Genomic DNA, 27,958 nt, shown 5'->3' with positions numbered 1-27,958 from the left:
GGTAGCACCGACATGTGTCTAAAATTTGGACTTGATCCGATGTCTAATTTTGGTATTTTCTGAATTTTTGCGTATCGACGTAAAACGTAGCTAATAAACAAATATTCAAAACGCTACCGTTTCGTAGTCGAAGGTCGGATCAAAAAGTGTTTGAGTTTTTCTTTTCGTGTTCGTCTGACGATGTCGTGTGCAAAGTTTGGTGTCGATTGGTCAAGAAATGTGGGAGGAGTAGGGAAAAAACAGTTTTGCGGTTTTCGCGACTTTGCGAAAAAAAATTATAGACGCAAATGGGCGTGGCCTATGTCAAAAGATGCAGCAGACTCCAGTGAATATGTGGGTACAAGTTTTTGACTGTGGAAGGTTCGGTGTGGGAGTTATAGCCCCAAACGCGTATTCCTTGGTATAGCGCCACCTAGTGGCCGGCATGTCTGGATTTTGTCGTCTGCATAGTCTTCACGTACCTGGATCTAGTCATGTAATTGGCGTGTGTGCACCATTTACGGTTTGGGCTGTAGTAGCACTTTCTTGGTAGGAAGTATAAAAACTAGAACTGCAAGCAGTTATGCAGGGGTCCAAGAAGTGTGCATTTCGCCGGCACAACGCGACAAGAAATGTGCGTTTCGCCGGCACAACGCGAAGCAAGTATTCAAAACGCTACCGTGAACAACATGTGGATATAAAGGTTTTGACTGTGGGAGCTTCGGTGTGGGAGTTATAGCCTGAAACGCGTTTTCAGAACATTCCATTGGCCAAATAGGAGATAGACAATGTCATCGTTTTTTTGCACCCCCTTGTGGCGAATTTTTCCAAAGACAATTTTCCTTTTCCAAATAACTCCCGCCCACATTAATAATTCTTGGCCATATTGTCTATATAGACTAGGGATTGCCCGTTGATGGTTTCCCTTGAGTTTGAAGAACATTCCTCTGGCAAATGAGAAGATATACAATTTCCTCGTTTATTGCGCCCCCTTATGGCGAAAATTTCCGATTTTTTTATCGAACGCCATTAAGTGGAGCATCGACATGTCTCAAAAAATTGGACTTGATCCGATGTCTAATTTTGGATTTCTTTGGATTTTTGATATTCCACGTCTAATTTAGCTTATAAACAAATATTCAAAACGCTACCGTTTCGTAATCGAAGGTCGGATCAAAAAGTGTTTGAGTTTTTCTTTTCGTGTGCGTCTGAAGATGTCGTGTGCAAAGTTTGGTGTTGATTGGTCGAGAAATGTGGGAGGAGTATGGAAAAAACACTTTTGCGGTTTTTGCGATTTTGCGAAAAAAAATTCTAGACGCAAATGGGCGTGGCCTATGCCAAAAGATGCAGCAGACTCCAGTGAATAAGTGGGTACAAGTTTTTGACTGTGGGAGGTTCGGTGTGGGAGTTATAGCCCCAAACGCGTCTTTCCTTGGTATAGCGCCACCTAGTGGCCGGCGTGTCTGGATTTGGTCGTCTGCGTAGTATTCACGGACCTGGATCTAGTGATGCAATTGGCGCGTGTGCACCATTTACTGTTTGGGCTGTGGTACCACTTCTAGATGGGAAGTATAATAATAATAATCCTTACAAAAACAATAGGGATCCAACCTGTTGGCTTGGACCCCTAACTAGAACTGCAAGCAGTTATGCAGGGGTCCAAGAAGTGTGCATTTCGCCGGCACAACGCGACAAGAAATGTGCATTTCGCCGGCACAACGCGAGGCATGTGTTCAAAACGCTACCCTGAACCTGTGGATACAAAGGATTGGGCTGTGGTAGGAGTAGCGAGAAGTCAGTGTAGCGTTTTCGCGGCGAAATTTTGTAGAAGATATACAATTTCCTCGTTTATTGCGCCCCCTAATGGCGAAATATTCCGAAATTTTTATCGAACGACATTAAGGTTAGAACCAACATGTGTGTAAAATGTGGACTCGATCCGATGTCTAATTTTGGATTTCTTTGGATTTTTGATTTTCCACGTCTAATTTAGCGAATAAACCAATATTCAAAACGCTACCGTTTCGTCGTCAAAGGTCGCATCAAAAAAGTGTTTCCTGCATTCTTTGTGCGTGCGTCTGAAGATGACGTGTGCAAAGTTTGGTGTCGATTGGTCAAGAAATGTGGGAGGAGTAGGGAAAAAGCAGTTTTGCGGTTTTCGCGATTTTGCGAAAAAAAATTATAGACGCAAATGGGCGTGGCCTATGCCAAAAGATGCAGCAGACTCCAGTGAATCTGTGCGTACAAGTTTTTGAATGTGGGAGATTCGGTGTGGGAGTTATAGCCCCAAACGCGTCTGTCCTTGGTATAGCGCCACCTAGTGGCCGGCGTGTCTGGATTTGGTTATCTGAGTAGCGGTGCCGGACCTGGATCTAGCCATGCAATTGGCGCGTGTGCACCATTTACGGTTTGGGCTGTAGTCCCACAAGTACGGGGGGAAGAATAACTAGAACTGCAAGCAGTTATGCAGGGGTCCAAGAAGTGTGCATTTCGCCGGCACAACGCGACAAGAAATGTGCGTTTCACCGGCACAACGCGAAGCAAGTATTGAAAACGCTACCGTGAACAACATGTGGATATAAAGGTTTAGACTGTGGGAGCTTCGGTGTGGGAGTTATAGCCTAAAACGCGTTTTCAGAACATTGGCCAAATAGGAGATAGACAATGTCGTCGTTTTTTGGCGCCGCCCTGTGGCGACATTTTCCAAAGACAATTTTCCTTTGCCAAATAACTCCCGCCCACATTAATAATCCTTGGCCATATTTTCTATATAGTCTCGGGTTTGCCCCTTTATGGTTCCCTTATAGTCTGAAGAACATTCCTTGGGCCAATTAGAAGATATACAATTTCCTCGTTTATAGCGCCCCCTAATGGCGAAAAATTCCGTTATTTTTATTGAACGCCATTAAGGGTAACACCGACATGTGTCTAAAATGTGGGCTTGATCCGATGTCTAATTTTGGTATTTTTTGAATTTTTGCGTTTCGACGTAAAACGTAGCTAATAAACCAATGTTCAAAACGCTACCGTTTCGTCGTCGAAAGTCGGATCAAAAAACTGTCTGAGGGTTTCTTTGCGTGTGCGTCTGAAGATGCCGTGTGCAAAGTTTGGTGTTGATTGGTCGAGAAATGTGGGAGGAGTAGCGAAAAAACAGTTTTGCGGTTTTCGCGATTTTGCGAAAAAAAATTCTAGACGCAAATGGGCGTGGCCTATGCCAAAAGATGCAGCAGACTCCAGTGAATCTGTGTGTACAAGGTTTTGAATGTGGGAGGTTCGGTGTGGGAGTTATAGCCCCAAACGCGTATTCCTTGGTATAGCGCCACCTAGGGGCCGGCGGGTCTGGATTTGGTCGTCTGCATTGTCCGAAGAGATCTGGATCTAGTCATGCAATTGGCGTGTCGGCACCATTTACGGTTTGGGCTGTGGTACCACTTCTAGTGAGGTAAGTATAACAATAATAATCCTTACAAAAACAATAGGGATCCAACCTGTTGGCTTGGACCCCTAATAATAATCCTTGCAAAAACAATAGGGATCCAACCTGTTGGCTTGGACCCCTAATAATAATCCTTACAAAAACAATAGGGATCCAACCTGTTGGCTTGGACCCCTGATAAAAATCCTTACAAAAACAATAGGGATCCAACCTGTTGGCTTGGACCCCTAATAATAATAATAATTAGAACTGCAAGCAGTTATGCAGGGGTCCAAGAAGTGTGCATTTCGCCGGCATAACGCGACAGGAAATGTGCGTTTCGCCGGCACAACGCGAAGCATGTGTTCAAAACGCTACCCTGAACCTGTGGATACAAAGGATTTGACTGTGGTAGGAGTAGCGAGAAGTCAGTGTATCGTTTTCGCGGCGAAATTTTTTAGAAGATATACAATTTCCTCGTTTATTGCGCCCCCTAATGGCGAAATTTTCCGAATTTTTTATCGAACGACATTAAGGCTAGCCCCGACATGGGTGTAAAATGTGGACTCGATCCGATGTCTAATTTTGGTTTTTTTGGATTTTTGATTTTCCACGTCAAATTTAGCTAATAAACCAATATTCAAAACGCTACCGTTTCGTCGTCGAAAGTCGGATCAAAAAACTGTCTGAGGGTTTCTTTGCGTGTGCGTCTGAAGATGCCGTGAGCAAAGTTTGGTGTCGATTGGTCAAGAAATGTGGGAGGAGTAGGGAAAAAACAGTTTTGCGGTTTTCGCGATTTTGCGAAAAAAAATTCTAGACGCAAATGGGCGTGGCCTATGCCAAAAGATGCAGCAGACTCCAGTGAATCTGTGTGTACAAGGTTTTGAATGTGGGAGGTTCGGTGTGGGAGTTATAGCCCCAAACGCGTATTCCTTGGTATAGCGCCACCTAGGGGCCGGCGGGTCTGGATTTGGTCGTCTGCATTGTCCGAAGAGATCTGGATCTAGTCATGCAATTGGCGTGTCGGCACCATTTACGGTTTGGGCTGTGGTACCACTTCTAGTGAGGTAAGTATAACAATAATAATCCTTACAAAAACAATAGGGATCCAACCTGTTGGCTTGGACCCCTAATAATAACTAGAACTGCAAGCAGTTATGCAGGGGTCCAAGAAGTGTGCATTTCGCCGGCACAACGCGACAAGAAATGTGCATTTCGCCGGCACAACGCAAAGCATGTGTTCAAAACGCTACCCTGAACCTGTGGATACAAAGGATTTGACTGTGGTAGGAGTAGCGAGAAGTCAGTGTAGCGTTTTCGCGCCAAAATTTTGTAGAAGATATACAATTTCCTCTTTTATTGCGCCCCCTAATGGCGAAACTTTCCGAAATCTTTTTCGAACGTCACTAAGGGTAACACCGACATGTGTGTAAAATTTGGACTTGATCCGATGTCTAATTTTGGTATTTTTCTGGATTTTTGATTTTCAACGTAAAACGTAGCTAATAAACAAATATTCAAAATGCTACCGTTTCGTAATCGAAGGTCGGATCAAAAAGTGTTTGAGTATTTCTTCTCGTGTGCGTCTGAAGATGTTGTGTGCAAAGTTTGGTGTTGATTGGTCGAGAAATGTGGGAGGAGTAGGGAAAAAACAGTTTTGCGGTTTTCGCGATTTTGCGAAAAAAAATTCTAGACGCAAATGGGCGTGGCCTATGCCAAAAGATGCAGCAGACTCCAGTGAATATGTGCGTACAAGTTTTTGACTGTGGGAGGTTCGGTGTGGGAGTTATAGCCCCAAACGCGTATTCCTTGGTATAGCGCCACCTAGTGGCCGGCGTGTCTGGATTTTGTCGTCTGCGTAGTGTTCACGGACCTGGATCTAGTGATGCAATTGGCGCGTGTGCACCATTTACTGTTTGGGCTGTGGTACCACTTCTAGATGGGAAGTATAATAATAATAATCCTTACAAAAACAATAGGGATCCAACCTGTTGGCTTGGACCCCTAATAACTAGAACTGCAAGCAGTTATGCAGGGGTCCAAGAAGTGTGCATTTCGCCGGCACAACGCGACAAGAAATGTGTGTTTCGCCGGCACAACACGAAGCAAGTATTCAAAACGCTACCGTGAACAACATGTGGATATAAAGGTTTTGACTGTGGGAGCTTCGGTGTGGGAGTTATAGCCTAAAACGCGTTTTCAGAACATTGGCCAAATAGGAGATAGACAATGTCGTTGTTTTTTGGCGCCGCCCTGTGGCGACATTTTCCAAAGACAATTTTCCTTTGCCAAATAACTCCCGCCCACATTAATAATTCTTGGCCATATTTTCTATATAGACTCGGGTTTGCCCCTTGATGGTTTCCCTTGAGTTTGAAGAACATTCCTTTGGCCAATTAGAAGATATACAATTTCCTCGTTTATTGCGCCCCCTAAAGGCGAAATTTTCCGACATTTTTATCGAACGTCAATAAGGTTAGCACCAACATGTGTGTAGAATTTGGACTCGATCCGATGTCTAATTTTGGATTTTTTTGGATTTTTAATTTTCCACGTCTAATTTAGCTAATAAACAAATATTCAAAACGCTACCGTTTCGTCGGCGAGGGTCGGATCAAAAAAGTGTCTATCATTTCTTTGCGTGTGCGTCTGAAGATGCCGTGTGCAAAGTTTGGTGTTGATTGGTCAAGAAATGTGGGAGGAGTAGCGAAAAAACAGTTTTGCGGTTTTCGCGATTTTGCGAAAAAAAATTATAGACGCAAATGGGCGTGGCCTATGCCAAAAGATGCAGCAGACTCCAGTGAATATGTGCGTACAAGTTTTTGACCGTGAGAGGTTCGGTGTGGGAGTTATAGCCCCAAACGCGTTTTCCCTTGGTATAGCGCCACCTAGTGGCCGGCGTGTCTGGATTTTGTCGTCTCCCGTCACCTCACGGACCTGGATCTAGTCATGCAATTGGCGTGTCGGCACCATTTACGGTCTGGGCTGTGGTACCACTTCTAGCCGGGAATAATAATAATAACTAGAACTGCAAGCAGTTATGCAGGGGTCCAAGAAGTGTGCATTTCGCCGGCACAACGCGAAGCATGTGTTCGAAACTGAGAAACGGCGTATGCCAAAAGATGCAGCTGACTCCAGTGAATCTGTGGATACAAAGGTTTTGACTGTGGGAGGTTCGGTGTGGGAGTTTTAGCCCAAAACGCGTTTTCGGAACATTCCATTGGCGATTAGGAGATGTATTATTTCGTCGTTTTTTTGCGCCCTCTTGTGGCGAAATTTTGCAAAGACAATTTTCCTTTTCCAAATAACTCCCGCCCACATTAATAATTCTTGACCATAATTTTTATATAGACTCGGGTTTGCCCCGTGATGGTTCCCTCATAGTTTGAAGAACATTCCTTTGGCCAATTAGAAGATATACAATTTCCTCGTTTATGGCGCCCCCTAATGGCGACATTTTCCGAAATTTTTATCGTACGACATTAAGGTTAGCACCAACATGTGTGTAAAATTTGGACTCGTTCCGATGTCTAATTTTGGATTTCTTTGGATTTTTGATTTTCCACGTCTAATTTAGCTCATAAACCAATATTCAAAACGCTACCGTTTCGTCGTCGAAGGTCGGATCAAAAAAGTGTTCTAGCATTCTTTGCGTGTGCGTCTGAAGATGCCGTGTGCAAAGTTTGGTGTCGATTGGTCAAGAAATGTGGGAGGAGTAGGGAAAAAACTGTTTTGCGGTTTTCGCGATTTTGCGAAAAAAAATTCTAGACGCAAATGGGCGTGGCCTATGCCAAAAGATGCAGCAGACTCCAGTGAATATGTGCGTACAAGTTTTTGACTGTGGGAGGTTCGGTGTGGGAGTTATAGCCCCAAACGCGTATTCCTTGGTATAGCGCCACCTAGTGGCCGGCATGTCTGGATTTTGTCGTCTGCGTAGTCCCCACGGATCTGGATCTAATCATGCAATTGGCGTGTCGGCACCATTTACGGTTTGGGCTGTGGGCACAGTTTCAGGGAGGTAAGTATAATAATAATAAACACTACAAAAACAATAGGGATCCAACCTGTTGGCTTGGACCCCTAATAATAAGAAAAATCCTTACAAAAACAATAGGGATCCAACCTGTTGGCTTGGACCCCTAATAACTAGAACTGCAAGCAGTTATGCAGGGGTCCAAGAAGTGTGCATTTCGCCGGCACAACGCGACAAGAAATGTGCGTTTCGCCGGCACAACGCGAAGCATGTGTTCAAAACGCTACCCTGAACCTGTGGATACAAAGGATTTGACTGTGGTAGGAGTAGCGAGAAGTCAGTGTAGCGTTTTCGCGGCGAAATTTTTTAGAAGATATACAATTTCCTCGTTTATTGCGCCCCCTAATGGCGAAATTTTCCGAATTTTTTATCGAACGACATTAAGGCTAGCCCCGACATGTGTGTAAAATGTGGACTCGATCCGATGTCTAATTTTGGTTTTTTTGGATTTTTGATTTTCCACGTCAAATTTAGCTAATAAACCAATATTCAAAACGCTACCGTTTCGTCGTCGAAAGTCGGATCAAAAAACTGTCTGAGGGTTTCTTTGCGTGTGCGTCGGAAGATGCCGTGAGCAAAGTTTGGTGTTGATTGGTCGAGAAATGCTGGAGGAGTAGCGAGAAAACAGTTTTGCGGTTTTCGCGATTTTGCGAAAAAAATTTCTAGACGCAAATGGGCGTGGCCTATGCCAAAAGATGCAGCAGACTCCAGTGCATCTGTGTGTACAAGTTTTTGGACTCTGGGACGTTCGGTGTGGGAGTTATAGCCCCAAACGCGTATTCCCTGGTATAGCGCCACCTAGTGGCCGGCATGTCTGGATTTGGTCGTCTGCATAGTCTTCACGTACCTGGATCTAGTCATGTAATTGGCGTGTGTGCACCATTTACGGTTTGGGCTGTAGTACCACTTTCTTGGTAGGAAGTATAAGAACTAGAACTGCAAGCAGTTATGCAGGGGTCCAAGAAGTGTGCATTTCGCCGGCACAACGCGACAAGAAATGTGCATTTCGCCGGCACAACGCGAAGCATGTGTTCAAAACGCTACCCTGAACCTGTGGATACAAAGGATTTGACTGTGGTAGGAGTAGCGAGAAGTCAGTGTAGCGTTTTTGCGGCGAAATTTTGTAGAAGATATACAATTTCCTCGTTTATTGCGCCCCCTAATGGCGAAATTTTCCGAATTTTTAATCGAACGACATTAAGGCTAGCCCCGACATGTGTGTAAAATGTGGACTCGGTCCGATGTCTAATTTAGTTTTTTTTTGGATTTTTGATTTTCCACGTCAAATTTAGCTAATAAACCAATATTCAAAACGCTACCGTTTCGTCGTCGAAAGTCTGATCAAAAAACTGTCTGAGGGTTTCTTTGCGTGTGTGTCTGAAGATGCCGTGTGCAAAGTTTGGTGTTGATTGGTAGAGAAATGTGGGAGGAGTAGCGAAAAAACAGTTTTGCGGTTTTCGCGATTTTGCGAAAAATATTCATAGACGCAAATGGGCGTGGCCTATGCCAAAAGATGCAGCAGACTCCAGTGAATATGTGGGTACAAGTTTTTGACTGTGGGAGGTTCGGTGTGGGCGTTATAGCCCCAAACGCGTATTCTTTGGTATAGCGCCACCTAGTGGCCGGCGTGTCTGGATTTTGTTATCTGAGTAGCGGTGCCGGACCTGGATCTAGTCATGCAATTGGCGTGTCGGCACCATTTACGGTTTGGGCTGTGGTACAACTTCTAGGGGGAGGTAGTATAATAAAAAGAAAAATCCTTACAAAAACAATAGGGATCCAACCTGTTGGCTTGGACCCCTAACTAGAACTGCAAGCAGTTATGCAGGGGTCCAAGAAGTGTGCATTTCCCCGGCACAACGCGACAAGAAATGTGCATTTCGCCGGCACAACGCGAAGCATGTGTTCAAAACGCTACCCTGAACCTGTGGATAAAAAGGATTTGACTGTGGTAGGAGTAGCGAGAAGTCAGTGTGGCGTTTTTGCGGCGAAATTTTGTAGGAGATATACAATTTCCTCTTTTATTGCGCCCCCTAATGGCGAAACTTTCCGAAATCTTTTTCGAACGTCACTAAGGGTAACACCGACATGTGTGTAAAATTTGGACTTGATCCGATGTCTAATTTTGGTATTTTTCTGGATTTTTGATTTTCAACGTAAAACGTAGCTAATAAACAAATATTCAAAATGCTACCGTTTCGTAATCGAAGGTCGGATCAAAAAGTGTTTGAGTATTTCTTTTCGTGTGCGTCTGAAGATGTCGTGTGCAAAGTTTGGTGTTGATTGGTCGAGAAATGTGGGAGGAGTAGGGAAAAAACAGTTTTGCGGTTTTCGCGATTTTGCGAAAAAAAATTCTAGGCGCAAATGGGCGTGGCCTATGCCAAAAGATGCAGCAGACTCCAGTGAATATGTGCGTACAAGTTTTTGACTGTGGGAGGTTCGGTGTGGGAGTTATAGCCCCAAACGCGTATTCCTTGGTATAGCGCCACCTAGTGGCCGGCGTGTCTGGATTTTGTCGTCTGCGTAGTGTTCACGGACCTGGATCTAGTGATGCAATTGGCGCGTGTGCACCATTTACTGTTTGGGCTGTGGTACCACTTCTAGATGGGAAGTATAATAACTAGAACTGCAAGCAGTTATGCAGGGGTCCAAGAAGTGTGCATTTCGCCGGCACAACGCGACAAGAAATGTGCGTTTCGCCGGCACAACGCGAAGCATGTGTTCAAAACGCTACCCTGAACCTGTGGATACAAAGGATTTGACTGTGGTAGGAGTAGCGAGAAGTCAGTGTAGCGTTTTCGCGGCGAAATTTTGTAGACGATATACAATTTCCTCGTTTATTGCGCCCCCTAATGGCGAATTTTTCCGATTTTTTTATCGAACGACGTTAAGGTTAACACCAACATGTGTGTATAATTTGGACTCGATCCGATGTCTAATTTTGGATTTATTTGGATTTTTGATATTCCACGTCTAATTTAGCTAATAAACCAATATTCAAAACGCTACCGATTCGTCGTCGAAAGTCGGATCAAAAAACTGTCTGAGGGTTTCTTTGCGTGTGCGTCTGAAGATGCCGTGTGCAAAGTTTGGTGTTGATTGGTCGAGAAACGTGGGAGGAGTAGCGAAAAAACAGTTTTGCGGTTTTCGCGATTTTGCGAAAAAAAATTCTAGACGCAAATGGGCGTGGCCTATGCCAAAAGATGCAGCAGACTCCAGTGAATCTGTGTGTATAAGGTTTTGAATGTGGGAGGTTCGGTTTGGGAGTTATAGCCCCAAACGCGTATTCCTTGGTATAGCGCCACCTAGTGACCGGCGTGTCTGGATTTTGTCGTCTGCATAGTCCGAAGAGATCTGGATCTAGTCATGCAATTGGCGTGTCGGCACCATTTACGGTTTGGGCTGTGGTCCCACTTTTAGGGAGGTAAGTATAATAGGAAAAATCCTTACAAAAACAATAGGGATCCAACCTGTTGGCTTGGACCCCTAATAATAATCCTTACAAAAACAATAGGGATCCAACCTGTTGGCTTGGACCCCTAATAATAATCCTTACAAAAACAATAGGGATCCAACCTGTTGGCTTGGACCCCTAATAATAGGAAAAATCCTTACAAAAACAATAGGGATCCAACCTGTTGGCTTGGACCCCTAATAAAAATCCTTACAAAAACAATAGGGATCCAACCTGTTGGCTTGGACCCCTAATAATAACTAGAACTGCAAGCAGTTATGCAGGGGTCCAAGAAGTGTGCATTTCGCCGGCACAACGCGACAAGAAATGTGCGTTTCGCCGGCACAACGCGAAGCATGTGTTCAAAACGCTACCCTGAACCTGTGGATACAAAGGATTTGACTGTGGTAGGAGTAGCGAGAAGTCAGTGTAGCGTTTTCGCGGCGAAATTTTGTAGACGATATACAATTTCCTCGTTTATTGCGCCCCCTAATGGCGAATTTTTCCGAATTTTTTATCGAACGACGTTAAGGTTAACACCAACATGTGTGTAAAATTTGGACTCGATCCGATGTCTAATTTTGGATTTCTTTGGATTTTTGATATTCCACGTCTAATTTAGCTAATAAACCAATATTCAAAACGCTACCGTTTCGTCGTCGAAGGTCGGATCAAAAACGTGTTATTATTTAAATTGTTGTGTGCGTCTAAAGATGTCGTGTGCAAAGTTTGGTGTCAATTGGTCAAGATATGTGGGAGGAGTAGCGAAAAAACAGTTTTGCGGTTTTCGCGATTTTGCGAAAAAAAATTCTAGACGCAAATGGGCGTGGCCTAGGCCAAAAGATGCAGCAGACTCCAGTGAATATGTGCGTACAAGTTTTTGACTGTGGGAGGTTCGGTGTGGGAGTTATAGCCCCAAACGCGTATTCTTTGGTATAGCGCCACCTAGGGGCCGGCGTGTCTGGATTTTGTTATCTGAGTAGCGGTGCCGATTCTGGATCAAGTCATGCAATTGGCGCGTGTGCACCATTTACGGTTTGGGCTGTAGTATCACTTTCAAGGGGGGAAGAATAACTAGAACTGCAAGCAGTTATGCAGGGGTCCAAGATGTGTGCATTTCGCCGGCACAACGCGACAAGAAATGTGCGTTTCGCCGGCACAACGCGACAAGAAATGTGCGTTTCGCCGGCACAACGCGAAGCATGTGTTCAAAACGCTACCCTGAACCTGTGGATACAAAGGATTTGACTGTGGTATGAGTAGCGAGAAGTCAGTGTAGCGTTTTCGCGGCGAAATTTTGTAGAAGATATACAATTTCCTCGTTTATTGCGCCCCCTAATGGCGAAATTTTCCGAATTTTTTATCGAACGACATTAAGGTTAACACCAACATGCGTGTAAAACTTGGACTCGATCCGATGTCTAATTTTGGATTTCTTTTGATTTTTGATATTCCACGTCTAATTTAGCTAATAAACCAATATTCAAAACGCTACCGTTTCGTCGTCAAAGGTCGCATCAAAAAAGTGTCTCATGCATTCTTTGCGTGTGCGTCTGACGATGTCGTGTGCAAAGTTTGGTGTTGATCGGGCGAGAAATGTGGAAGGAGTAGGGAAGAAACAGTTTTGCGGTTTTCGCGATTTTGCGAAAAAAAATTATAGACGGAAATGGGCGTGGCCTATGCCAAAAGATCCAGCAGACTCCAGTGAATATGTGCGTACAAGTTTTTGACTGTGGGAGGTTCGGTGTGGGAGTTATAGCCCCAAACGCGTCTTTCCTTGGTATAGCGCCACCTAGTGGCCGGCGTGTCTTGATTTTGTCGTCTGCCTAGAACTCAGGGACCTGGATCTAGTCATGCAATTGGCGTGTCGGCACCATTTACGGTTTGGGCTGTGGACCCACTTCTAGGGGGGAAAAATAATAACTAGAACTGCAAGCAGTTATGCAGGGGTCCAAGATGTGTGCATTTCGCCGGCACAACGCGACAAGAAATGTGCGTTTCGCCGGCACAACGCGACAAGAAATGTGCGTTTCGCCGGCACAACGCGAAGCATGTGTTCAAAACGCTACCCTGAACCTGTGGATACAAAGGATTTGACTGTGGTATGAGTAGCGAGAAGTCAGTGTAGCGTTTTCGCGGCGAAATTTTGTAGAAGATATACAATTTCCTCGTTTATTGCGCCCCCTAATGGCGAAATTTTCCGAATTTTTTATCGAACGACATTAAGGTTAACACCAACATGCGTGTAAAACTTGGACTCGATCCGATGTCTAATTTTGGATTTCTTTTGATTTTTGATATTCCACGTCTAATTTAGCTAATAAACCAATATTCAAAACGCTACCGTTTCGTCGTCAAAGGTCGCATCAAAAAAGTGTCTCATGCATTCTTTGCGTGTGCGTCTGACGATGTCGTGTGCAAAGTTTGGTGTTGATTGGTCAAGAAATGTGGAAGGAGTAGGGAAAAAACTGTTTTGCGGTTTTCGCAATTTTGCGAAAAAAATTTCTAGACGCAAATGGGCGTGGCCTAGGCCAAAAGATGCAGCAGACTCCAGTGAATATGTGGGTACAAGTTTTTGACTGTGGGAGGTTCGGTGTGGGAGTTATAGCCCCAAACGCATCTTTCCTTGGTATAGCGCCACCTAGTGGCCGGCGTGTCTGGATTTGGTCGTCTGCTTAGAACTCAGGGCCCTGGATCTAGTCATGCAATTGGCGTGTCGGCACCATTTACGGTTTGGGCTGTGGGCACACTTTTAGGATTAGCATGTCGGAATAATAACTAGAACTGCAAGCAGTTATGCAGGGGTCCAAGAAGTGTGCATTTCGCCGGCACAACGCGACAACAAATGTGCGTTTCGCCGGCACAACGCGAAGCATGTGTTGAAAACGCTACCCTGAACCTGTGGATACAATGGATTTGACTGTGGTAGGAGTAGCGAGAAGTCAGTGTAGCGTTTTCGCGGCGAAATTTTGCAGACGATATACAATTTCCTCGTTTATTGCGCCCCCTAATGGCGAATTTTTCCGATTTTTTTATCGAACGACGTTAAGGTTAACACCAACATGTGTGTAAAATTTGGACTCGATCCGATGTCTAATTTTGGATTTCTTTGGATTTTTGATATTCCACGTCTAATTTAGCTAATAAACCAATATTCAAAACGCTACCGTTTCGTCGTCAAAGGTCGCATCAAAAAAGTGTTTCGTGCATTCTTTGCGTGTGCGTCTGAAGATGTCGTGTGCAAAGTTTGGTGTCGATTGGTCAAGAAATGTGGGAGGAGTAGGGAAAAAACTGTTTTGCGGTTTTCGCGATTTTGCGAAAAAAAATTCTAGACGCAAATGGGCGTGGCCTAAGCTAAAAGATGCAGCAGACTCCAGTGCATCTGTGTGTACAAGTTTTTGGACTCTGGGAGGTTCGGTGTGGGAGTTATAGCCCAAAACGCGTATTCCTTGGTATAGCGCCACCTAGTGGCCGGCATGTCTGGATTTTGTCGTCTGCGTAGTGTTCACGGACCTGGATCTAGTGATGCAATTGGCGCGTGTGCACCATTTACGGTTTGGGCTGTGGTACCACTTCTAGATGGGAAGTATAATAACTAGAACTGCAAGCAGTTATGCAGGGGTCCAAGAAGTGTGCATTTCGCCGGCACAACGCGACAAGAAATGTGCGTTTCGCCGGCACAACGCGAAGCAAGTATTCAAAACGCTACCGTGAACAACATGTGGATATAAAGGTTTTGACTGTGGGAGCTTCGGTGTGGGAGTTATAGCCTAAAACGCGTTTTCAGAACATTGGCCAAATAGGAGATAGACAATGTCGTAGTTTTCTGGCGCCGCCCTGTGGCGAAATCTTCCAAAGACAATTTTCCTTTGCCAAATAACTCCCGCCCACATTAATAATTCTTGGCCATATTTTCTATATAGACTCGGGTTTGCCCCTTGATGGTTTCCCTTGAGTTTGAAGAACATTCCTTCAGCCAATTAGAAGATATACAATTTCCTCGTTTATTGCGCCCCCTAATGGCGAAATTTTCCGAAATTTTTATCGAACGACATTAAGGTTAGCACCAACATGTGTGTAAAATTTGGACTCGATCCGATGTCTAATTTTGGATTTCTTTGGATTTTTGATATTCCACGTCTAATTTAGCTAATATACCAATATTCAAAACGCTACCGTTTCGTCGTCAAAGGTCGCATCAAAAGAGTGTTTCGTGCATTCTTTGCGTGTGCGTCTGAAGATGTCGTGTGCAAAGTTTGGTGTTGATTGGTCGAGAAATGTGGGAGGAGTAGCGAAAAAACAGTTTTGCGGTTTTCGCGATTTTGCGAAAAAAAATTCTGGACGCAAATGGGCGTGGCCTATGCCAAAAGATGCAGCAGACTCCAGTGAATATGTGTGTACAAGGTTTTGAATGTGGGAGGTTCGGTGTGGGAGTTATAGCCCCAAACGCGTCTTTCCTTGGTATAGCGCCACCTAGTGGCCGGCGTGTCTGGATTTTGTTATCTGAGTAGCGGTGCCGGACCTGGATCTAGTCATGCAATTGGCGTGTCGGCACCATTTACGGTTTGGGCTGTGGGCCCACTTTTAGCGCGGGAAGTATAATAATAAAAATCCTTACAAAAACAATAGGGATCCAACCTGTTGGCTTGGACCCCTAACTAGAACTGCAAGCAGTTATGCAGGGGTCCAAGAAGTGTGCATTTCGCCGGCACAACGCGACAAGATATGTGCATTTTGGCGACAAGATATGTGCATTTTGCCGGCACAACGCAAAGCAAGTATTCAAAACGCTACCGTGAACAACATGTGGATATAAAGGTTTTGACTGTGGGAGCTTCGGTGTGGGAGTTATAGCCTAAAACGCGTTTTCAGAACATTCCCTTGGCCAACTAGGAGATAGACAATGTGGTGTTTTTTTGGCGCCGCCCTGTGGCGAAGTTTTCCAAAGACAATTTTCCTTTGCCAAATAACTCCCGCCCACATTAATAATTCTTGGCCATATTTTCTATATAGACTCGAGTTTGCCCCTTGACGGTTTCCCTTGAGTTTGAAGAACATTCCTTTGGCCAATTAGAAGATATACAATTTCCTCGTTTATTGCGCCCCCTGAGGGCGTAATTTTCCGAATTTTTTATCGAACGCCGATAAGGTTAGCACCAAGATGTGTGTAAAGTTTGGACTCGATCCGATGTCTAATTTTGGATTTCTTTGGAATTTTGATTTTCCACGTCTAATTTAGCTCATAAACCAATATTCAAAATGCTACCGTTTCGTCGTCGAAGGTCGGATCCAAAAACTGTCTCACGATTCCTCTGCGTGTGCGTCTGAAGATGTCGTGTGCAAAGTTTGGTGTCGATTGGTCAAGAAATGTGGGAGGAGTAGGGAAAAAACAGTTTTGCGGTTTTCGCGATTTTGCGAAAAAAAATTATAGACGCAAATGGGCGTGGCCTATGTCAAAAGATGCAGCAGACTCCAGTGAATATGTGGGTACAAGTTTTTGGACTCTGGGAGGTTCGGTGTGGGAGTTATAGCCGCAAACGCGTATTCCTTGGTATAGCGCCACCTAGTGGCCGGCATGTCTGGATTTGGTCGTCTGCCTAGAACTCACGTACCTGGATCTAGTCATGCAATTGGCGTGTGTGCACCATTTACGGTTTGGGCTGTGGTACCACTTCTAGGGGGGAATAATAATAACTAGAACTGCAAGCAGTTATGCAGGGGTCCAAGAAGTGTGCATTTCGCCGGCACAACGCGACAAGAAATGTGCGTTTCGCCGGCACAACGCGAAGCATGTGTTCAAAACGCTACCCTGAACCTGTGGATACAAAGGATTTGACTGTGGTAGGAGTAGCGAGAAGTCAGTGACGCGTTTTCGCGGCGAAATTTTGTAGAAGATATACAATTTCCTCGTTTATTGCGCCCCCTAATGGCGAAATTTTCCGAATTTTTTATCGAACGACATTAAGGTTAACACCAACATGCGTGTAAAACTTGGACTCGATCCGATGTCTAATTTTGGATTTCTTTGGATTTTTGATATTCCACGTCTAATTTAGCTCATAAACCAATATTCAAAACGCTACCGTTTCGACGTCAAAGGTCGCATCAAAAAAGTGTTTCGTGCATTCTTTGCGTGTGCGTCTGAAGATGTCGTGTGCAAAGTTTGGTGTCGATTGGTCAAGAAATGTGGGAGGAGTAGGGAAAAAACTGTTTTGCGGTTTTCGCGATTTTGCGAAAAAAAATTGTAGACGCAAATGGGCGTGGCCTATGCCAAAAGATGCAGCAGACTCCAGTGAATATGTGTGTACAAGGTTTTGAATGTGGGAGGTTCGGTGTGGGAGTTATAGCCCCAAACGCGTCTTTCCTTGGTATAGCGCCACCTAGTGGCCGGCGTGTCTGGATTTGGTCGTCTGCTTAGAACTCAGGGACCTGGATCTAGTCATGCAATTGGCGTGTCGGCACCATTTACGGTTTGTGCTGTGGACCCACTTCTAGGGGGGAATAATAATAAAAAGAATCCTTACAAAAACAATAGGGATCCAACCTGTTGGCTTGGACCCCTAATAATCCTTACAAAAACAATAGGGATCCAACCTGTTGGCTTGGACCCCTAACTAGAACTGCAAGCAGTTATGCAGGGGTCCAAGAAGTGTGCATTTCGCCGGCACAACGCGACAATAAATGTGCATTTTGCCGGCACAACGCAAAGCAAGTATTCATAACGCTACCGTGAACAACATGTGGATATAAAGGTTTTGACTGTGGGAGCTTCGGTGTGGGAGTTATAGCCTAAAACGCGTTTTCAGAACATTCCATTGGCCAAATAGGAGATAGACAATGTCGTCGTTTTTTGGCGCCGCCCTGTGGCGACATTTTCCAAAGACAATTTTCCTTTGCCAAATAACTCCCGCCCACATTAATAATTCTTGGCCATATTTTCTATATAGACTCGGGTTTGCCCCTTGATGGTTCCCTTATAGTTTGAAGAACATTCCTTTGGCCAATTAGAAGATATACAATTTCCTTGTTTATTGCGCCCCCTAATGGCGAAAAATTCCGTTTTTTTTATTGAACGCCATTAAGGGTAACACCGACATGTGTCTAAAATGTGGGCTAGATCCGATGTCTAATTTTGGTATTTTTTGAATTTTTGCGTTTCGGCGTAAAACGTAGCTAATAAACCAATGTTCAAAACGCTACCGTTTCGTCGTCGAGGGTCGGATCAAAAAAGTAATGCAGCATTTCTTTTCGTGTAGGTCTGAAGATGCCGTGTGCAAAGTTTGGTGTCGATTGGTCAGGAAATGTGGGAGGAGTAGCGAAAAAACAGTTTTGCGGTTTTCGCGATTTTGCGAAAAAAAATTATAGACGCAAATGGGCGTGGCCTATGCCAAAAGATGCAGCAGACTCCAGTGAATAAGTGGGTACAAGTTTTTGACTGTGGGAGGTTCGGTGTGGGAGTTATAGTCCCAAACGCGTTTTCCCTTGGTATAGCGCCACCTAGTGGCCGGCGTGTCTGTATTTTTGTGGTCTGCGTAATGTTCACGGACCTGGATCTAGTCATGCAATTGGCGTGTCGGCACCATTTACGGTTTGGGCTGTGGGCCCACTTCTAGCAGGAAATAATAATAATAATAATAAAAATCATTACAAAAACAATAGGGATCCAACCTGTTGGCTTGGACCCCTAATAAAAAAAATCCTTACAAAAACAATAGGGATCCAACCTGTTGGCTTGGACCCCTAATAATAATCCTTACAAAAACAATAGGGATCCAACCTGTTGGCTTGGACCCCTAACTAGAACTGCAAGCAGTTATGCAGGGGTCCAAGAAGTGTGCATTTCGCCGGCACAACGCGACAAGAAATGTGCGTTTCGCCGGCACAACGCGAGGCATGTGTTCAAAACGCTACCCTGAACCTGTGGATATAAAGGTTTTGACTGTGGGAGCTTCGGTGTGGGAGTTATAGCCTAAAACGCGTTTTCAGAACATTGGCCAAATAGGAGATAGACAATGTCGTCGTTTTTTGGCGCCGCCCTGTGGCGAAATTTTCCAAGGACAATTTTCCTTTGCCAAATAACTCCCGCCCACATTAATAATTCTTGGCCATATTTTCTATATAGACTCGGGTTTGCCCCTTGATGGTTTCCCTTGAGTTTGAACAACATTCCTTTGGCCAATTAGAAGATATACAATTTCCTCGTTTATTGCGCCCCCTAATGGCGAAATTTTCCGAAATTTTTATCGAACGACATTAAGGTTAGCACCAACATGTGTGTAAAATGTGGACTCGTTCCGATGTCTAATTTTGGATTTCTTTGGATTTTTGCTATTCCACGTCTAATTTAGCTCATAAACCAATATTCAAAACGCTACCGTTTCGTCGTCGAAGGACGGATCAAAAAAGTGTTTCATGCATTCTTTGCGTGTGCGTCTGAAGATGTCGTGTGCAAAGTTTGGTGTCGATCGGTCAAGAAATGTGGGAGGAGTAGGGAAAAAACAGTTTTGCGGTTTTCGCGATTTTGCGAAAAAAAAATTATAGACGCAAATGGGCGTGGCCTATGCCAAAAGATGCAGCAGACTCCAGTGCATCTGTGTGTACAAGGTTTTGAATGTGGGAGGTTCGGTGTGGGAGTTATAGCCCCAAACGCGTCTTTCCTTGGTATAGCGCCACCTAGTGGCCGGCGTGTCTGGATTTTGTTATCTGAGTAGCGGTGCCGGACCTGGATCAAGTCATGCAATTGGCGTGTCGGCACCATTTACGGTTTGGGCTGTGGGCCCACTTTTAGCGCGGGAAGTATAACTAGAACTGCAAGCAGTTATGCAGGGGTCCAAGAAGTGTGCATTTCGCCGGCACAACGCTACAAGAAATGTGCATTTCGCCGGCACAACGCGACAAGAAATGTGCGTTTCGCCGGCACAACGCGAAGCATGTGTTCAAAACGCTACCCTGAACCTGTGGATACAAAGGATTTGACTGTGGTAGGAGTAGCGAGAAGTCAGTGTAGCGTTTTCGCGGCGAAATTTTGTAGAAGATATACAATTTCCTCATTTATTGCGCCCCCTAATGGCGAAATTTTCCGTAATTTTTATCGAACGACATTAAGGTTAACACCAACATGTGTGTAAAATTTGGACTCGATCCGATGTCTAATTTTGGATTTCTTTGGATTTTTGATATTCCACGTCTAATTTAGCTAATATACCAATATTCAAAACGCTACCGTTTCGTTATCGAAGGACGGATCAAAAAAGTGTTTCATGCATTCTTTGCGTGTGCGTCTGAAGATGTTGTGTGCAAAGTTTGGTGTCGATTGGTCAAGAAATGTGGGAGGAGTAGGGAAAAAACTGTTTTGCGGTTTTCGCAATTTTGCGAAAAATATTCCTAGACGCAAATGGGCGTGGCCTAGGCCAAAAGATGCAGCAGACTCCAGTGCATCTGTGTGTACAAGTTTTTGGACTCTGGGAGGTTCGGTGTGGGAGTTATAGCTGCAAACGCGTATTCCTTGGTATAGCGCCACCTAGTGGCCGGCGTGTCTGGATTTGGTCGTATGCTTAGAACTCAGGGACCTGGATCTAGTCATGCAATTGGCGTGTCGGCACCATTTACGGTTTGGGCTCTGGACCCACTTCTAGGGGGGAATAATAATAAACACTACAAAAACAATAGGGATCCAACCTGTTGGCTTGGACCCCTAATAAAAATAATAAAAATCCTTACAAAAACAATAGGGATCCAACCTGTTGGCTTGGACCCCTAATAATAATCCTTACAAAAACAATAGGGATCCAACCTGTTGGCTTGGACCCCTTGTTCGGGAAGCCCATGCTGGTCCCCAAGATGCCCGGCTCCGGAGAGTCGTCACCCAAAGCCTTTAAATGTAAGCATGAATTAAGACGCTTTAGCTCCCTGTGCTCTATTGGAGGGCAGGGAGGTTCATGTCTCAGGGGCTCAGATGTCTCGATTGAGATCGGTGTTTCATTTGAACCTTACAGACTCGCTCGCTTTCTAAATGTTGTGAACTGAGACGTTGTGATTGTGACTTTTTGATAGAAACTGTCATTGTTTCAGAAGGCAAACAGTGTTAGCCACAAGTTATTTTGCCACACGGTTTTAAAGTTTGGTTCACTACCCAATCTAAAGCGTGCACACACTTATGTTTGACTTCGGCTCCATTCCCCCCACTGTATGTCTGACTTTCGGCTCCATTCCCCCCACTGTATGTCTGACTTTCGGCTCCATTCCCCCCACTGTATGTCTGACCTTCGGCTCCATTCCCCCTCTGTATGTCTGACTTTCGGCTCCATTCCCCCCTCTGTATGTCTGACCTTCGGCTCCATTCCCCCCTCTGTATGTCTGACTTTCGGCTCCATTCCCCCCTCAGCCAAGCCGTTCCCGAAGGCCTCCTCCCCCAGCCACAGCCTGTCCGGCGGCTACGCTAAGAGCGCCTCCTCGGCCTCCTCGTCCTCCAGCGGCTACGACTACAGCCACGACGCCGAGGCCGCGCACATGGCCGCCACCGCCATCCTCAACCTGTCCACGCGCTGCTGGGAGCGGCCCGAGAACCTCAGCAACAAGACGCCCACGGAGAACGACAGCAACGACGGCAAGGTAGCTAGCCAGCTAACACGCTAACGGATCAGCTGTGTTGAAGTGGAGGTCCCGGCAAAACATTCTGTTTTACCTACAGAATGTCCACGGAACCAGCTCACTGATTAGCTGTGTGATTGTGGATATTCTGGGATGGATTTACCCACACAAATGTGATTTTATCCATATTATCTCCAAGGAGCAAGGTAGCAAGGATAGCGACGTAGCTAACCCGCTAACAAACTGCTTCACTGCTGTGTGATAGTGGATATTCTGGGATAGATTTCCCTGATCAAATATGATTTCATTACATTTCATAACGTGATAATGTCATTTTATCCATATTATGTCCAGGTAGCACGTAGCAATGATAGCAAGGTAGCTAACCCGCTAACCTCCGGACAGATCGTTGATATTACACATCATTCAAAATAACGTCAAACAAATCACTTTGTAGACTGAGCGTCCCACCCTGACCCCCCAGGAGACGGACATCGAGGTGGACGAGAACGGCACCCTGGACCTGAGCATGAAGAAGGCCAAGAAGGAGGGGGGGCAGTCGCCCCACCCTTCCTCCTCCCCCTCCACCTCCTCCCACTCCTCCCAGCACCTCAGGGACTCCGCCGCCCAGGGCAACGCCCAGGTGGAGTGGGAGGAGCCTCTGGACTTCACCAAGCCCAGCGGCGCCAAGGAGGATGAGCCAGACGAGGTAGGCAGCCGGTGGGAGGCGGGACTTCCTGGGGGTTTAGAAAGTAAAAGCCCCCCTTGGTATTTTAACTCCACTTATTATGTGTGAGTTCTGCAGAGCTCATGTGTGCTTTCGATGAGCAACATAGGAGGACTTAAATATTAATATACTTAAAATTGATGCCTGATATTTTTAGTTATTGGCATTATTAGTTATTTAGCAGGCGCTTTCATCCAGAGACATACAGTGATACCTATTGTCGAATACAGTACACACACACACACACATGTACACACACATACACGCACACACATATGCACACACACACACGCGCAAACACACAGCAGCAGTGAACAATACTATCAACTCTTTTTCAATCTTTCGTACCTTTTCTAAGATGGAGTACGCGCCGCCCTCTTACACGTCTTCGGACGGGGAGGAAGAGGACCGGGACAGTCTGAGGGAGAGGAAGTACCCCGGGGAGGTCACCACCGGTACCTACAAGGTCAAGGCGTCCCCGAAGGACAGCAAGAAGGAGGTCCTCATGTAAGTCCCCGCCCGCTGGCCGCTTCTCCACACTGCACCCAATCTGAGATCTACTACCTAACCTTGATACATTTCTGTGTTTTCCATAGGCAAGCTTAAACTTTTCAAGTTCAAGTTTGTTGCAATGGTAGCAGCGAAAAAATAACTAATTATAAATAATTTCAATATGTATATATATAAAAATTAATAAATCACCAAGGGGAATACAAACCCTATCCAGAGTGGAACACATAACTTCATACATATAATTATCTGGGATTTACCATAAAGAGGAACCAAACACTGAAATCAAACCGTACATTGACAGCACAGTCGATACAGTCTGCATGGCAAAGCGACATTCATTTGAAACCTACCAGAAAAAACAACTGCATTACCTGTACTTCACCAGAGGTGGTGCTGTTCCTGTGGTTTGATTTTTAAGTGTTTGGTTGCTCTTTAACCTAAACCCCCGACGAAATGTCTCATTGTTGTCAACGTCTCAAGGTAGTACATTTAGTTTGGCCACGCCAACGCCCCTTTTCTGGCATGAATTAAGATATCTGATGAAGGAGGAAGAAGTGCTAAAATGTAACTGAAAACAACAACAACAACAACGACTATAAGGCTCGCTGACGAAGTAGACGATTTGACTGATTTGAACACTTCTCATTTGACATTGACATCTAGATGCCCCACACCAGGCTGTGACGGTAGTGGACACATTACAGGGAACTACGCCTCACACCGTAGGTAAGACACCCCTCAAGCCCAAAAGAGAACGCCAAAAAGAAGAACTCGTCTTTTTAGTGTTTTTCACTTTTGTCATCAAACCTTCTTATTGAGATGATTGGGGGAGGGGAGGAGGGGAGGGGGTGATGGTGGGGGAGGATAGTCTGGTGGGGTGGGGTGCTTGACTCCCAGCCGAAAGGTTCTGGGTTCATTGCCCAAATTAGTTCTTCTGGTAGGTCTCCGAGAGCAGATTGCCTACCCTCTACCCACTCCTCCTGAACTATTGCATGCCTACTCACCTCTACAGCTGAATATGAATCTGAAATAAATCTACTCAGCTTCTCTCCCTCTCTCTCTCCCTCTCTTTCTCTCTGTCTCGCTCACAATGTGTTCATCTATCTTTGGTTGTTGAAGAGTTACCAAACCTCTGAAATCAAATCACAGGGATAGTGCGCCCCCCTCTGGTGAAACAGGGGTCACTGCAACTGCTGTTACTACAATCGCGTTTGGCGGAACCAGTTCAAGCCCAAATAGAAAAGCTTTTGATTTTGATATGGATTTCGATGCTGTCCCTGTGTTATGATTTTCGGTTACTGTTTAAGGTGCCTGAGCTTTATTCTCTTTTTTCGCGTTTCACAAGTGGGACCCTCAATCTGAATCTCGTTTTCTTTATATTACTCCTCTCGTACTCCCCTTTGATTTCTTAACTCTTCCACTCTGAACTTATCTTCCAGTCTGTCTGGCTGTCCACTCGCCGATAAATCTCTTCGGACCCTCATGGCGGCCCACACTGCTGAACTGAAGTATGTTTGCTCTATCTTCTTGGTCCCTTTTCCTTTTCCGTTCTTCCCCTGCCACCGATGGAACAGCTGATGCACTTCTCTGTAGCCAAGGCGACCTCTACTGTCTCACCGTTTCCTTCACAGTTTCCGTTTCAGTTTCAGTTTCACTTTACTCACTTAAAAATCCAATCGGCTGATCCAATATGAAATAAAGAACGCATCACAAAGAATTTATTTTGTTTGACAGTCAGAAATCGCTAACAAACGTAACTGAGCCAATAGATGTGAAATACAATGAAGGCGGCTGCCATCACTATCAAGTGAATGAAAGCAGATATTTAAACGGCCCCTAACCTATGCCTCGTTCTTTCCAAGGTGTCCGACGCCCGGGTGCGATGGATCAGGACACATCACGGGAAACTATGCCTCCCACAGAAGGTACGACATTCCCCAGGGTCTAAATAAATGAAAACGCGCAAGAATTAAAATACATCATTTGAAGTCTTTTGAGACAGTCCCTAGACATGTTCTCACGGCCCCTGTGCTTTGTGTTTCTGCTCCTCAGTCTGTCCGGATGCCCGCGTGCCAAGAAAGGAGGCCTGAAGACCACGCCCACCAAGGATGACAAGGACGACTCTGAGCTGCTGAGGTTGGTTCATGATCCTCCTCTTCGTCATAAAAAATACTCTTCATCACCAAATCTCCAACCACCGTTCAGCATGTGTTCACCATTACAAAGACACCCCTGTGGAACCGCCACTGCCGCTCAGACGGGCTCTGTGCCTCTTGCTTTTAGTGTTGAGGACAATTAACGTCACGGAAACATCGCAACGTCGTAACGGTGATGTCGTCATGAGATCTCGGGTAACGTCACTATGATGTGATGGGTTGCGTCACGGTGGCGTCACACCGTCGTCATAGGGATGATGTCATCATGATGTCTCGGCGAACGTCACTACGGTGTCATGGGCTGTGTCAAGGTGACGTCACAGTGACATCACTGTGATGTCGTCACAATGATGAGGAGCTCGATAGAACCGTGACGCCACGGGTTACGTCACGGTGACGTCACGACACATCACGAGGGGGGGGGGGGGGGTCGCGAAGGGGTCACACGAGGGGATGTAGCGACGGCGTGGCGAGGGCGCCCCCGCGATGAGGACGTCACGATGACGATGTAGCAATGTCCCCCCCAGGTGCCCCGTGCCCGGCTGCGATAGCCTGGGCCACATCAGCGGGAAGTACGCCACGCACCGCAGCGCCTACGGCTGCCCGCTGGCGGCGCGGCGCCAGAAGGAGGGGCTCCTGAACGGGGCCCCCTTCTCCTGGAAGGCCTTCAAGACCGATGGCCCCACCTGCCCCACGCCCGGCTGCGACGGCTCCGGACACGCCAACGGCAGCTTCCTCACCCACCGCAGGTGAGACCCCCCCCCCCCAACACCCACCACCGCTGACGACCTACTTTCCTTACTTGTTGATGTTGTTGTTGTTCATCTGCTCCTTCTTCTTGTATTTTGAAGAACAAAGGTTTTTGCTTTTTTTGTCAAACCGCCAAATTCAGGCCGCTATTTATAAATGTAGTAACAGATGGGAAAGCACAAACGAGCAGTTATGTGTTAAGTTGTGAACTATTTCGTTTTTATGTTTAACAAAAATATTACATTTTTGCCCGTGTTTTGATCCTCCTGTTGGGGACGTCTTAGACTCAACCTGTATTACATGGTCGCCGAATAGCTATGAACCTCTCTGTCTGTATTTAATGTCTAACCACCATTTACTCTACAGCTCTATTGCTAACTTCTTTTCTCCTTTCGTCTCCTTCCGGTTCTTTCTGCTCCACCAGTCTCTCAGGTTGCCCCAGAGCGTCGGCGAACAAGAAGAGGACCAAGTTCCCCGGAGACGAGTACATCACGGCTAAATTCAGAGCCAGCGATGGTAAGAGAGACTAGGGTGGCCATTACACCGCCCTGATGCATATTACAGTGCCACACTGTGGCCGTGTGGTGTATTACAAAAACACAGTAGGGCCCTTTTGACATCAATCTGCACACAGGCACACAGACACACTGCCGACCAAAGCAGACCAATCTAAAAATAGCTTTTAGGATGATGATGCTCTGGATCGACAACTCTCAGATAAGCATGAAAACCAATAAAACAGTCTAAGAAAGACAGACCTACTGGATGATGAGTTGATTGATTTAGATAAAGTGTTCTTATTGCACCTTGGTTCTCTTAGTCCAGAAAAACTGCATGTTTAGCAATTGCATCCTGGCTCTTGCAGTCCTGAGCATCAAGTTTTCTGATTGCACGTAGTCCTGAACTACCGCACTTGTTCTAACGGCACCATGGTTCATGTAGTTCTGGACAACGACGAGGACATCAAGCAGCTCAACAAGGAGATCAACGACCTGAGTGATTCCAACTCGGAGATGGAGGCGGACATGATGAACATGCACGACCAGGTCAGTACAGGACAAGAACTACTCCATTCTACTACCATGTAACCACCATATTACTTCATAACAGCCTCAGTGAATTGAATAAAAAGGTTTAACAACATTGTACAACTACAATACGGTTGTGAAAATGCACAAGATGATAACATTATACATGAATAGTATGTCCTCGTGTTTTTTAAATAACTGTTCCCCAAATTTCAATATCATATATAACAGTAAGTAAAAAATATGCCAAATGCTAATTTATTTGGTGTGGATACAATACCAATAAAAATATAACAAGCCAGAGCCTTACTTTTAGCAAGAGGATATTGTTGCTGCTCCCTCTCTCTTATGAGATCCTCTGGCTTTTGTCCTGATTGGGGTTTTCGTGACTCATCTCCAGATCTCGTCCATGGAGAAGAACCTGCAGAGCATGGAGGAGGAGAACGAGCAGATCGAGGAGAGGAACGAGACCCTGTTCATGGAGCTGTCGGGTCTCAGCCAGGTGCTGATCCGAAGCCTGGCCAACATCCGCCTTCCCAGCATGGTGAGTCCAACACACACACAATGGTGTGTCTGAGGCCTGAACCAGTGCAGGACTCAAGTCTTATTTTCGAAGCAAAGATTCTCAAACCTACCTGGCCAAAGTGAACCACTTGGTTCACTTTGGCCGATTAGGTTTGAGATTCTTTGCTTCGAAAATAAGACTTGAGTCGTATACGAAGTGGGCTCTGTGTGTGATTTGCCCAAGTAAAAACTATTTTATTCTATTTATTTTTTGTGACGCGCTTCAAATATGAGTGATCTCGGAATTCGCAGATAATATGCTTTGGGCTTTAGAATTGCGCAATTTTTTTGACAAATTCGGCATGAAACTTTGAGCAAATATTCATCAGCTATCACACTCAACCCCCAAACACCCATTGGCTAACACTAAAGGTTGCAAATCGTTTTTTTCAACATGCGCTTCCCTCGTCTTCCAGCAGGAGCCGCTGTCCGAGCAGAACTTCGACAGTTACGTGGACACGCTGACGCACATGTTTACCAACAAGGACTGCTACCAGAACCCAGAGAACCGGGCGCTGCTGGAGTCCATCAACCAGGCGGTGAAGGGCATCGAGGTTTAACGGGCTAGAAGAAAAAAAAAAAAGGGCGGGAAAATCAAAAATGCTAAGCTAAAATGCTAATATGCTAAGCTACGATAAAATGAGGGAAAGACTGTAAGAAAAAAAGAGGAGACAGGCACTGCGGTTGGGTAGGCATGCCACATACATTCATCTCTTTTTTGTTTGCTCTTTTTGAAAGACTTAATTTAT

The 27,958-nt window shown here is 45.4% G+C and overlaps 1 protein-coding gene across 1 annotated transcript in view; it reads left to right on the top strand.

The window, feature by feature from the left end:
• Positions 1 to 27,833, top strand: part of LOC115549205 (myelin transcription factor 1-like) — a 37,778-nt gene extending 9,945 nt beyond the window's left edge. Inside the window, 13 exon segments of the mRNA XM_030364267.1 lie at positions 20,693 to 20,761; positions 21,266 to 21,492; positions 21,956 to 22,180; positions 22,557 to 22,705; positions 23,375 to 23,437; positions 24,151 to 24,219; positions 24,574 to 24,636; positions 24,764 to 24,847; positions 25,395 to 25,616; positions 26,042 to 26,133; positions 26,560 to 26,663; positions 27,046 to 27,189; positions 27,626 to 27,833. Of these exon segments, the coding sequence (XP_030220127.1) occupies positions 20,693 to 20,761; positions 21,266 to 21,492; positions 21,956 to 22,180; positions 22,557 to 22,705; positions 23,375 to 23,437; positions 24,151 to 24,219; positions 24,574 to 24,636; positions 24,764 to 24,847; positions 25,395 to 25,616; positions 26,042 to 26,133; positions 26,560 to 26,663; positions 27,046 to 27,189; positions 27,626 to 27,769 (1,655 nt within the window). The 3' untranslated portion in view covers positions 27,770 to 27,833.
• Positions 27,834 to 27,958: the final 125 nt, after the last annotated feature.

The sequence above is a fragment of the Gadus morhua genome, chromosome 1 (genome assembly GCF_902167405.1).
Source record: "Gadus morhua chromosome 1, gadMor3.0, whole genome shotgun sequence".
Lineage (NCBI taxonomy): Eukaryota > Metazoa > Chordata > Actinopteri > Gadiformes > Gadidae > Gadus > Gadus morhua.
Note: the sequence above shows the minus strand (reverse complement) of the source record. Positions and strands in the feature narration are given on the sequence as shown.